We start from the raw sequence: 13,158 nt of genomic DNA, 5'->3' as shown, positions 1-13,158 counted from the left end.
ATTGGCAAGATCAAATGGTGTAAGATTTTTCTTCAGTTTTATAACAAATAAAAATAATTATAAATAAATTAAATAATATCTTGTTAACCTTGTTAATTTTAATCTTTCACTCGCTTTAAAAATTTGTAATTTTTACCCCGTCAAATTACAACATGTTATGTTTTTGTATTACCTTATTATTAACTTAACTTGCTAAATAATATTCACACCAAAAAAAACAAGAACAAATAAATACTTTTCAACCAAAAACTTTTATTTTTTATTACATAGATAAATAAATTATAAATTTGTAAATCTTGGGCTTGGGGTGGAGATAGTACTGGAGGGGCTGACAGGTGTGAACACACGCACAGTTGGAGTATTGAGGGTGGAAAGTGGTGTTGGTGGTGGTGGTGGGGAAGTAACAGAAGATGAAGGTGTGGTAGAGAAACCAAGAGGGAAACCAGGAGATGGGATGGGATTTGGTAAGGATTGAGGGGTGGAGTGGAGGGATTGGGAGACAGAAGAGGTGGCGGGTGAATTAGTGGTTTGAGTTGGGGTCATGATGGTTGTGGAAGGCGAGATGTGGTAGTGGGTAGGAAGTGTAGGGGCAGATGTGGTTGGGAGCTGGTACTGGCCCGCAGGCTGGTACTGGGCCGCAGGCTGGTACTGGGCCGCAGGCTGGTACTGGGCATCAGGCTGGTACTGGGCATCAGGCTGGTACTGGGCAGCAGGCTGGTACTGGGCTGCAGGCTGGTACTGGGCAGCAGGCTGGTACTGGGCAGCAGGCTGGTACTGGGCAGCAGGGGGAGTAGGGACAATGGCTGGAGGGGGGGCAGGTGGTCTTGTAGGGGTGGGTGGAGGTGGTTGGGAGTCAACCTGCCCCAGAGCCTTCCGTGTGGCTTGCATTACATGCATCTGATGGTCAAGAGATAGCTTTTCCATGCGCTCTAGTACGGCTTGAAAAAAACAATGATTGGGAGATTTACTTGCATCTAAATGCAGCCTGTCCAGACGCGTGCACAATTCGTGTGTATTTTTTTCCATATTTGCATTTAGGAAGCTAAAAGATGCACGATTTTGTTCGGATAATAATTGAATGGCGTTCTGGAAGGCTGCATTTAGATGCAAGAACTCTGGCGCATAGCTCTTTTCCTGACCCCTATGACGCTGACGCCCAGAACCCAAAGGTGTTCTACTGAGGGCAGCAGTGTCAGAGGGGTGGGGTAGGGGAAAAGCTATCTCATCACCAGCAGCTTCAGGTAATGAAGTCTCACGGGAAGCTCCAGCGCAGGTGGATGGGACAGATGTAGATGGAAGGGAAGGTTCAGATGGGTGGGGTCTGTGCGTGTGTTCACCAGTGGCGGACTGTTCAGGGATCGCTCCTGTCGGGTTCGATGCAGGCTCCTGAGTGCTGCAGACGGTGCTGTTAAAAAGAGGAAAAACAAAACAATAATTAATTTAATTGCTATACATTGGCCCTGACTAAAAAAAAAAAGCAAAAAAAAACAGACATAAAATATTATACTTTGTACATATTGTGTGGAATATTTACCTTCTGCACACCATAGTTGTCCGGAGGAACGACAACGCTCTAAAGTAACGGTACTTCGATCTGCGTCCTCCGGATCCACTCGGGGCCTGCATCTCTTGATTTAACTCCTTTTTGAAGCGATCCCTGATAGACCGCCACCGCTTCTGAAGTTTGTCACCTGAAAGTGGAAAGCAGAAAGTGGTTATTATACAACACATTACATCATGCAGCATAACCTACTGAACTGTGAATACTTACGCTGTTTCTTCTGGCCACGAGAATTGAGCTCCCCCCAACCTTCTACCGCTGCGTGGCATACCTCGTCCCAGAGTCGACGGGTTACGATCGAATCAGCGTGGCGGCGGTCAGCCATGTTCCACAGCGGCTCCCTCTCTCTAACTTCATCGATGAGGAGGTCGATGTTGATAAATCCGGCCTCCTCACCGTCAGAATCGGGAGCACGCTGGGATGCCTGTTCAAAGAAAGAAAAAAGAAATTAAAAAAAAAAATAGACAAAAATTCACACTGACATGAAAAAAAAAAAAAATAAAAAAAAAAAAAAACCTTACACTATGACCACCGCCACCTCGACGACGACCCTGGGACGGTCTTGGGGGAGCTCTATCATGAGCCCTAGAAGTTGAAGCCTTTAGTGAAGAAAACAAAAAAAAATTATTTACTTATATGTTTGGTGTGCTGTGGTAAACAATTCCTGTATGAAACTTACACTATGATCGCCCGCTCCGTGTCTTTCTCCACCCCTTCCGTCCTCTTCTGGCAGCATCTCCTGTGATGTTTCGGCCACCTGTGTAAATGTCGTTGATTTAAAAAAATGTTTTTTTTTGTATTTTTTAAAAAAAAACCAAAAAAAAAAAAATACCTCAGTTTGTGAACCGAAGGGCGGGCTACCAGAAGACGACATTTTTTTGATTACAGGCCACGCACAACAGGACCTCAACCTCAGGAACACTCTTGCACTGCCACGGAAGATAAAAGGACCCAGCAACAGGCTGCCCAGAAATGTACCGCAACACTGCACCTGCAAAAAAAGAAAAAAAAATGTCTAAGTACATGTACGCAGCTCACAGCAGTGATCTGTGGACAGTACTGTGGACATTACCTCAGGAACACTCTTGCACTGCCACGGAAGATAAAAGGACCCAGCAACAGGCTGCCCAGAAATGTACCGCAACACTGCACCTGCAAAAAAAGAAAAAAAAATGTCTAAGTACATGTACGCAGCTCACAGCAGTGATCTGTGGACAGTACTGTGGACATTACCTCAGGAACACTCTTGCACTGCCACGGAAGCTAAAAGGACCCAGCAACAGGATGCCCAGAAATGTACCGCAACACTGCACCTGCAAAAAAAGAAAAAAAAATGTCTAAGTACATGTACGCAGCTCACAGCAGTGATCTGTGGACAGTACTGTGGACATACCTCTTCCCTGGAGCACTGGACTGGAGGACAGCAGAAGTTGAAGTCAGGAGCCGGCAGGAAGTGTGTAGAATGTGCTGGATCCTTTTATAAGTTTTGTGATGAGGAAAAAAAAAAATTTGCGCATGCTCTGTTTAACAAACCGGATGCGGTCACCGCATCCGGTTTAAACCGCATTGCGCCGGATCCGGCATGCATAGACACCCATTGTATACAATGCCGTATTGCGCCGGATCCGGCAGAATGCGGTTTTTTTAAGGGGACAAAAAACGTTACATGATACGTTCTATCCGGCCGCCGCATTCAATTATTTTGCCGCATCCGGAAAAAAACGGATGCAACGCAAAGCCATCAGGTACAATCCGGCAACAATGCAAGTCTATGGGGGATAAACGGATGCGGTACCGGATCCGTTTTACCCGTTTTTTTCCGGATTGAACCTGATGGCAAAAAACTGATGTGTGAAAGTAGCCTTAGAGGGAAAAAAGACAACCCTGCTCGTGAGAACTTACAATCCACAATGAGATATGGGGGGGGCAAGGTACAAGTGCTTATTTACAATGAAACAACCATAAAAGTTAGCACTAAATAAAAAAGGCCCATATCTCTGGAACCATTTGACGGATTTTAAAAAAGAAAAAAATGGAATCATCAGGGTAGCATCAGGAAATAACAAAAAACAGCACATCCATATCCTTCATGGTATTCCAAAGTTTGTGGTGATCAAGACAGGCAAAGGCATTGCTGTATTCGATCTCCTTGTTATATTCTTTGGCCTTTTCCACAATCCATCTAATGTTAGCAATTACATCTCTTGTTCCTCGGCCTTTTCACAACACTGCTAATAAATCTTCTTACACATTAGCCCTTCTTCCCTCTCAATGCACAGAGTGTCCGAGACTTTCACACACTGTTCAAAGTGAAGGTCACTGATAAAAAAAAGTTCAAGATAAGTGTATATAATCATGTTTGTGTTACACTGATTATACCATAAAACCAGTGATCTCACACAAGCAGATAATATTCGATGGCATGACATCATGTTGGTGACATTGGCTGGTAACTGACCAAACCCATTCTAGCTGCGATCCTGTGAGGGAGACCTTGCTGTCACATATTCAGCAAATTTAATTTTGTTCTGCAACATTAGGCCTGAAACACACATCCGTGAAACACGTGCGTGTTTGGTCCGTTTCCGTGTATACTGGAGACACGGCCAAACGTGCACCAATGTTACTATAGCTCTGCGGTTACAATTGCGTTTTTGGTTATGTCCGTGAGTCCGTCTCCGTGATGCGTATTTTGGTCCGTTTTCTGCACGCAACACGCAGCACGGACCCAATGAAAGTCAATGGGTCTGTGCGCACGTCCGAGTGACACGGACGCATCTCTGTTTGCTCCCTGTACGTTTTGTGCTTTTTTCATGTGATGTCGGTCTTTTTTCTTTTTCTGTTTCGTTCTCTCCCTCAGTCCGTCGGTCGATCTCTATGTCTGTCGGTCGGTCTCTCTGTCTTATCTGTCCTTCTAGCTGTCTGTCGGTCAATTCCCCCCCTCTCTCATACTTACCGTTCCCCGATCTCCGGCGCGGCGCTGCACGGCTGTTATAAAAACTCCGGCGGCTTTTACTATTTTGAAAAAGCCGGCCGCCCATTAATCAATCTCGTATTCCCTGCTTTACCCGCCCACCGGCGCCTGTGATTGGTTGCAGTCACACACGCCCACCACGCTGAGTGACAGGTGTCTCACTGCACCCAATCACAGCAGCCGGTGGGCGTGTCTATACTGTGCAGTAAAATAAATAAATAATTTAAAAAACCGGCGTGCGGTCCCCCCCCATTTTAATACCAGCCAGATAAAGCCATACGGCTGAAGGCTGGTATTCTCAGGATGGGGAGCTCCACGTTATGGGGAGCCCCCCAGCCTAACAATATCAGTCAGCAGCCGCCCGGAATTGCCGCATACATTAGATGCGACAGTTCTGGGGCTGTACCCGGCTCTTCCCGATTTACCCTGGTGCGTTGGCAAATCGGGGTAATAAGGAGTTATTGGCAGCCCATAGCTGCCACTAAATCCTAGATTAATCATGTCAGGCATCTCCCCGAGATACCTTCCATGATTAATCTGTAAGTGACAGTTAAAAAACACACACACACCTGAAAAAATCATTTATTAGAAATAAAAAACACAAACAAATTCCCTCATTACCAATTTATTAACCCCGACAAAGCCCTCCATGTCCGGCGTAATCCACGGACCTCCAGCGTCGCTTCCAGCTCTGCTGCATGCAGGTGACAGGAGCAGCAGAATACACCGCCGCTCCGGTCACCTCCACGCAGCTAATGAGATGAGTAGCGCGATCAGCTGCTGTCAGTCAGGTAACTCGCGGCCACCGCTGGATCCAGCGGTGGCCGCGGGTAACCTCAGTGACAGCAGCTGATCGCGCTACTCATCTCATTAGCTGCGTGGAGGTGACCGGAGCGGCGGTGTATTCTGCTGCTCCTGTCACCTGCATGCAGCAGAGCTGGAAGCGATGCTGGAGGTCCGTGGATTACGCCGGACATGGAGGGCTTTGTCGGGGTTAATAAATTGGTAATGAGGGAATTTGTTTGTGTTTTTTATTTCTAATAAATGATTTTTTCAGGTGTGTGTGTGTTTTTTAACTGTCACTTACAGATTAATCATGGAAGGTATCTCGGGGAGACGCCTGACATGATTAATCTAGGACTTATTGGCAGCTATGGGCTGCCAATAACTCCTTATTACCCCGATTTGCCAACGCACCAGGGCAAATCGGGAAGAGCCGGGTACAGTCCCAGAACTGTCGCATATAATGTATGCGGCAATTCTGGGCGGCTGCTGACTGATATTTTTAGGGTGGGGGGCTCCCCATAACGTCGAGCTCCCCATCCTGAGAATACCAGCCTTCAGCCGTATGGCTTTATCTGGCTGGTATTAAAATGGGGGGGGACGGCACGCCGGTTTTTTAAATTATTTATTTATTTATTTTACTGCACAGTATAGACACGCCCACCGGCTGCTGTGATTGGGTGCAGTGAGACACCTGTCACTCAGCGTGGTGGGCGTGTCTCACTGCAACCAATATCAAGCGCCGGTGGGCGGGGAAAGCAGGGAATACGAGATTGTTTAATGAGCGGCCGGCTTTTTCAAATTAGAAAAAGCCGCCGGAGCAGTGTGAACGCCGTGCAGCGCCGGTGATCGGGGATCGGTGAGTATGAGAGAGGGGGGGACACTTCAGTCACTCGGGGGATTAGCGGTCACCGGTGAATCCTTCACAGGTGACCGCTAATCAGTACACGGCACAAAGACAGAGCCGCGGCATGACAATGAAGTCGGGTGAAGTTCACCCGAGTTCATTCTCATCCCGCTACTCTATCTTCCGACATGTACTAGTAACGACATTTTGCATCACACACGTATATTTCACACGGACAACACACACACATGTCAGTTATTTCACTCACGCACACACGGACATTCCACACGCACATACGGCTAGCATACGGGATACACACGCAGGCCACACATACCATAAAAACGGACCTAAAAAACGGAAAACGGACCCGAAAAACGGCCCGTTTTACACGGACGTGGTTTTCACGGATGTGTGGCGGAGGCCTTAAAGGAATTTTTGGCAATTTTTTTAATACATAGTTTAGAAAGTTTAAAGAGGGTTCTACAGTTTTGGATCATTAATTTCCCCCATTGTCGCCTCTGCTAAAAGTCTGCGGTCAAATCTATACATTGTACTTAAGACTTTGCTATCTTTTGACAGATGCCGCCACGTAGTGAGATTAAGGGGTACTTTGAACGTTGCGACATCGCGACTGCGACGCACATCCGGCGCCAGTAACGACGTCACAACGTGTAAAGCCTAGGAGAGAGGATGAACGAGCGTGAAACAGTCAAAACTCGGTGATCTGTGTCACGTCGTTCATTTTCATAATGTTGGTGCGTCCGCAGGTACGATGTTGTTTGTCATTCCTGCAGCAGCACACATCGCTGTGTGTGAGGCCGCAGGAGCGACAAACATCTCCCCACCTGCGCCCGTCGTCCACCGGCAATGCAAAAGGGAGAAAGTGGGCGGGATGTTTACATCCCACTCATCTCCGCCCCCCCGCTTCTATTGGCCGCCTGGTGTGTGACGTCACTGTGACGCCGCACGACCCGCCCCCTTAGGAAGGAGGCAGGTCACCGGCCAGAGCGACGTCGCAGGGCAGGTAAGTGCGTGTGAAGCTGCCATAGCGATAATGTTCGCTACGGCAGCTATCACAAGATATTGCATGTGCGACGGGGGCGAGTGCTATCGCGCTCGGCATCGCTACCATCGGCTAGCAATGTCGCAGCGTGCAAAGTACCCCTAAAAGACCGATGTACAGACAACCCACTTGCCCAATGTGTAATGAACAGTCAAGTTTCTAAAGTATTTTGTGTTGTGTGATTCATTACCAATAAGATCTCTGCTTGCGGTCAGTGAGTGGAAGTAGCTAGGATGAATCACAACACTTTGTGATGTTTTCAGTTTCATCTTTGCCCAGCTTTTAACACTGACGCGTGAGGCTTAAAAGGGTGGTTCAAAATAAAATTTAGTTTAATTCTAGATCTTTATCTATTTCATGTCATCATAATCTAATCTTTTTTTAATATACTTTAATTAAAAAGATGAATTGCTTTTTTTAATTATTTCCTGTGTGATGACGCTTCATTTGAGAATCCCAATGTATACTGGGATATTCAAATGAGTCGTCATCAGAGGACAGAGGCTGAGGTCGTTGCTGCAGCTTCTGTCCCCACCCTAAAACAAAGTGTCATCAGTGATGTCCAGTTCCTGCGCTATTGAGCATGCGTCATTTGTCAATTCGAAATATTATGTGCCCTAAAGGGCACACGTGGTAAATAATGTAAAATAACGCCTTACTTAAAACTACTGCACCTCACGGAGCTGGTGAATGTTACAGACCTTGCGCTCCTCCACCTTCCGTGTGAGGAGGCCCCACAGATGCTCCATAGGGTTTAGGTCTGGAGACACTTGGCCAGTCCAGCACCTTTACCCACAGCTTCACACTCTTTTATACTGGTCACTGGAAGTTCAACATGGCTCCTCATGGCAAAGAATTTTCTGAGTATCTGAAAAAAAATAATTGCTGCTTTACGTAAAGGTGGCCTAAGCAATAAGAAGATTGCCAACACCCTGAACCTGAGCTGCAGCACAGTGGCCAAGACCATACCACAGTTTAACAAGACAGGTTCCCTTCCAAACAGCGCTTGCCATGGTCAGCCAACCACAGAAGCTGAGTGCACGTGCTCAGCGTCATATCCAGAGGTCGTTTTTTCAGAATAGACTGAGAGTACCACCAGCATTGCTGCAGAAGTTACAGGGGTTGGGGTTCTGCCTGTCAGTTCTCAGAACATGCGCTGTTATGATCTGGTCACCGTGGATGATCACAAAAATCCCATCAGGAGAAAAAACACAAGAGTAGTTGGAACCTGGGCTGACTGCAATCCTCTATCTGTCAGACCACACTACAAGTAGCCGTGGAGCGTTCCTAAACACACCTAGATGCCACGTCACAGCTGGAGAAACTTACTACACCTCACAGATAGAAAAGAGGAAACCTATCTTGCCTCAGAGTAGTCCCCAAAGGTATATAAGCCCCCAAAATATAAAGCCAACGGTGATGTAAGAAAACACAATACACAGATAGGAAATATAGATTAGCAAAGGTGAGGCCCGATTTACTAGATAGAACAGGACAGAACAGATAACTGATTGCGGTCAGTGCAGAAACCCTGCGGAAAAATACCAATCTCCTGATAAGAAAAATACTGAGACCACACGGACTCTTCCCCACTACAGTGCCTACAAGTAGTATTCAACCCCCTGCAGATTTAGCAGGTTTACACATTCGGAATTAACTTGGCATTGTGACATTTGGACTGTAGATCAGCCTGGAAGTGTGAAATGCACTGCAGCAAAAAAGAATGTTATTTCTTTTTTTCTTTTTTTTTTAAATTGTGAAAAGTTTATTCAGAGGGTCATTTATTATTCAACCCCTCAAACCACAAGAATTCTGTTTGGTTCCCCTAAAGTATTAAGAAGTATTTCAGGCACAAAGAACAATGAGCTTCACATGTTTGGATTAATTATCTCTTTTTCCAGCCTTTTCTGACTAATTTACACCCTCCCCAAACTTGTGAACAGCACTCATACTTGGTCAACATGGGAAAGACAAAGGAGCATTACAAGGCCATCAGAGACAAGATCGTGGCGGGACACAAGGCTGGCAAGGGGTACAAAACCCTTTCCAAGGAGTTGGGCCTATCTGTCTCCACTGTTGGGCGCATCATCCGGAAGTGGAAGGCTTATGGAACTACTGTTAGCCTTCCACGGCCTGGACAGCCTTTGAAAGTTTCCACCCGTGCCGAGGCCAGGCTTGTCCGAAGAGTCAAGGCTAACCCAAGGACAATAAGGAAGGAGCTCCGGGAAGATCTCATGGCAGTGGGGACATTGGTTTCAGTCAATACCATAAGTAACGTACTCCACCGCAATGGTCTCCGTTCCAGACGAGCCCGTAAGGTACCTTTTACTTTCAAAGCGTCATGTCAAGGCTCGTCTACAGTTTGCTCATGATCACTTGGAGGACTCTGAGACAGACTGGTTCAAGGTTCTCTGGTCTGATGAGACCAAGATCGAGATCTTTGGTGCCAACCACACACGTGACGTTTGGAGACTGGATGGCACTGCATACAACCCCAAGAATACCATCCCTACAGTCAAGCATGGTGGTGGCAGCATCATGCTGTGGGGCTGTTTCTCAGCCAAGGGGCCTGGCCATCTGGTCCACATCCATGGGAAGATGGATAGCACGGCCTACCTGGAGATTTTGGCCAAGAACCTCAGCTCCTCCATCAAGGATCTTAAGATGGGTCGTCATTTCATCTTCCAACAAGACAATGACCCAAAGCACACAGCCAAGAAAACCAAGGCCTGGTTCAAGAGGGAAAAAATCAAGGTGTTGCAGTAGCCTAGTCAGTCTCCTGACCTTAACCCAATTGAAAACTTGTGGAAGGAGCTCAAGATTAAAGTCCACATGAGACACCCAAAGAACCTAGATAACTTGGAGAAGATCTGCATGGAGGAGTGGGCCAAGATAACTCCAGAGACCTGTGCCGGCCTGATCAGGTCTTATAAAAGACGATTATTAGCTGTAATTGCAAACAAGGGTTATTCCACAAAATATTAAACCTAGGGGTTGAATAATAATTGATTCACACTTTTATGTTGAAAATTTATTAAAATTTAACTGAGCAACATAACTTGTTGGTTTGTAAGATTTATGCATCTGTTAATAAATCCTGCTCTTGTTTGAAGTTTGCAGGCTCTAACTTATTTGCATCTTATCAAACCTGCTAAATCTGCAGGGGGTTGAATACTACTTGTAGGCACTGTATATCAGGTACTCTTGTAAATAATGGGAGAAACAAAATACAAAAAAAACCCCACAAGAAATACAAAAGTACAAATAATCAAATAGAACAGGGAGAATCTCCCTTTTCTTGCAGTGGGCTATGGGCTGCCAATAACTCCTTATTACCCCGATTTGCCAACGGCACCAGGGTAAATCGGGAAGAGCCGGGTACAGTCCCAGAACTGCCGCATATAATGTATGCGGCAATTCTGGGCGGCTGTTGGCTGATATTGTTAGGGTGGGGGGCTCCCCATAACGTGGAGCTCCCCATCCTGAGAATACCAGCCTTCAGCCGTATGGCTTTATCTGGCTGGTTTTAAAAATGGGGGGAACCGCACGCCGTTTTTTTTAATTATTTAATTATTTATTTCACTACACAGTATAGACACGCCCACCGGCTGCTGTGATTGGGTGCAGTGTGACACCTGTCACTCAGAGTGGGGGCGTGTCTCACTGTAACCAATCATAGGCGCCGGTGGGCGGGGAAAGCAGGGAATACGAGATTGTTTAATGGGCGGCCGGCTTTTTCAAAACAGTAAAAGCCGCCGGAGCAGTGTGAACGCCGTGCAGCGCCAGGGATCGGGGATCGGTGAGTATATGAGAGAGGGGGATAGACTGACATGGACAGAGAGTGAGGGACAGAGATAGTGACCGACTGACAGAGATTAGTGCATGACAGACATTGTGAGGCGCTTCAGAACGCAGCTTTTTAGCTGCGCTCTGAAGCAGACCTTTTTTAAGCTGCGGTGCAGAGCGCACACCTGCGCACATAGCATCAGACTACAAAATCGTATGAGGGATGTCACACGTTACAATTGACTAGGTTCGTGCAACAAAACGCACAATTCTAGAGAATGATACGATGTGTTTGCGATCAACGGTTTTGCGTTCAATCCTGATCGCATGTAGCTGTCACACGCAGATACCTCACAAACGATGCCGGATGTGCGTCACTTACAACTTGACCCCAACGACGGATTGTGAGATATATTGAAGCGTGTGTAGCGGGCTTTAGACAACCCACGTGTGCCGTGAATCACGGCACACGCAGGGACATGTGCGTGTTTTACATGCCAGTGAAAAACGTCACTGTTTTTCACTGACGTGTGAAACGGGCCTTAGCTATATTTACGTCACACATATATTGTGGACTCTGAAATCTTGACCTCATATACACTTACGTCAGCACCTCAATTGTATATACCTCACACACATATATAATGGCCTACCAAATTTTATCATATAAACGTTCCTTATCTGTATTTACCTCATACATTTCTCATATCTATTATAACCGTCAAAATATTTACCTCATATTCACACTTACCTTAGCTGCATATACCGCATGCATATTCTTACGTACTGTGGCTCCTAAATCTGTACATTATATACATTTACCTCAGCTGGAATAAGGGAACACATATCTCATATATATTAGGACCCTCACACTTACCTCAGCACCTTACCTGTATACACCTCACACACACTCTGTATATAATGCCCTACCAAATCTTATAATATACATTTTACTCCTATACATTTACCTGATATACCTGTACCTATATATACCTCATACATATTTTTCCTAAATCTTCACATCATATGTGGTATGTCCTTTACAGATATTCCTTCATGTATAATGGCCACCTAGATGTTGACATCATATACATGTGGCGCCCCTGAGCATGTCAGGGTGCCATAGGGAACTGCACCCCATCCAAGGGATGCAGGGCCTACCCTCCCTTGGTTCCAGGTTCCACCCTATGGTATTGCTATCAACCGCATTCAAATCCCAATCCACACTCACACCAGGGCTGGACAGACAAGCCAGTGAGTAGGTCTAGCTGAGAAAGGGCTGCCCACCTAGGGGTCAGGCAGACTGGTGGGAGGTGACAAAGCAGTCGGCTCCAGGGGAGCAAAGGGAGAGGAAGTAGAGTAAAAACTCTCAAAGGGAGAGGGAACCGGGGGTTGGAGCTCCCAGGAAAAGTGAAGTTGTAACCCTCATAGTGTGAGGGGCTGGGAAGTTGAAGCTCCCGAGAGGTCGGGCGAGATTGGGACACAGCAAAGCAATACTATTGGGAGCGGACACCTGGACGTGCTCCCCCTTGCCAAGCAGCAGTGGTGCACTGGGACTTTTGGTTCACCTGCAGCGTGTGTGTGTAATGACTTTACAAAACATCATCCAGCAGCATGACTACCAGCGGTGAGTACCCTGCTCCCTTCCTCCCAACCTCTCAAATCTGCCTCACCATTCAGAATCCCAGGGCCTCCCCTACCCGTGGAGGGAACATCATCTGGCTGCCCCACTCCATCTTCCCCGGGTACTCCCATCGGCAGCGGCGGTACTCCCTTACCACGATCCACGGGTGGCGTCACAAATTCTCATCCCCCGTAAATAGTCCCCCCTTTTACATTTGAGTGGCCGCAAGCCCCCGGGTCCGGAGACCCTCGATCCACAGCAGCGACCCCGGATCCGAGCGGTTCGACCGCTGCAGGGGCGGCACATACATTTACCTCAGCCTCACATATTCTTACATATATAAAGGCCACCTAAAAGTTTATATACATTTACCTCAGCTACATTTACCCTTATCCTACGTATATAATGCTTACCTAAATCTTGACATCGTATACATTTACATTAGCTGTATTTACATTACACATTTCCCTTATATATTACGACCTCCTAAATCTTTACCTCAGATACATTCACCTCAGCT

At 46.6% G+C, this 13,158-nt stretch overlaps 1 protein-coding gene across 1 annotated transcript; it reads right to left on the bottom strand.

Moving 5' to 3' along the window:
- Positions 1–244: 244 nt before the first annotated feature.
- LOC142300954 (uncharacterized) lies at positions 245–2,548 on the bottom strand. Its single transcript, XM_075341973.1, has 6 exons — positions 2,394–2,548; positions 2,241–2,318; positions 2,083–2,160; positions 1,772–1,985; positions 1,535–1,691; positions 245–1,405 (listed from the first exon to the last, which is right to left on the bottom strand). Exons 1-6 carry the CDS (start codon positions 2,433–2,435, stop codon positions 280–282), a joined length of 1,695 nt encoding a protein of 564 aa, XP_075198088.1. The 5' UTR covers positions 2,436–2,548; the 3' UTR covers positions 245–279.
- Positions 2,549–13,158: the final 10,610 nt, after the last annotated feature.

Source organism: Anomaloglossus baeobatrachus, chromosome 4 (assembly GCF_048569485.1).
Source record: "Anomaloglossus baeobatrachus isolate aAnoBae1 chromosome 4, aAnoBae1.hap1, whole genome shotgun sequence".
NCBI classification, from domain to species: domain Eukaryota; kingdom Metazoa; phylum Chordata; class Amphibia; order Anura; family Aromobatidae; genus Anomaloglossus; species Anomaloglossus baeobatrachus.
The sequence above is the reverse complement of the archived record's forward strand: the minus strand, read 5'-3'. Positions and strand labels throughout refer to the sequence as shown.

Bases quoted from the DNA above. Each gene is read 5' to 3' on its own strand.
- LOC142300954 (XM_075341973.1), bottom strand. From the start codon at position 2,435: ATGTCGTCTTCTGGTAGCCCGCCCTTCGGTTCACAAACTGAG. The intron at 2,319-2,393 runs GTATTTTTTTTT...ACATTTACACAG, and splicing joins CCTTCGGTTCACAAACTGAG to GTGGCCGAAACATCACAGGA. The intron at 1,406-1,534 runs GTAAATATTCCA...TCTTTTTAACAG, and splicing joins ACAACTATGGTGTGCAGAAG to CACCGTCTGCAGCACTCAGG.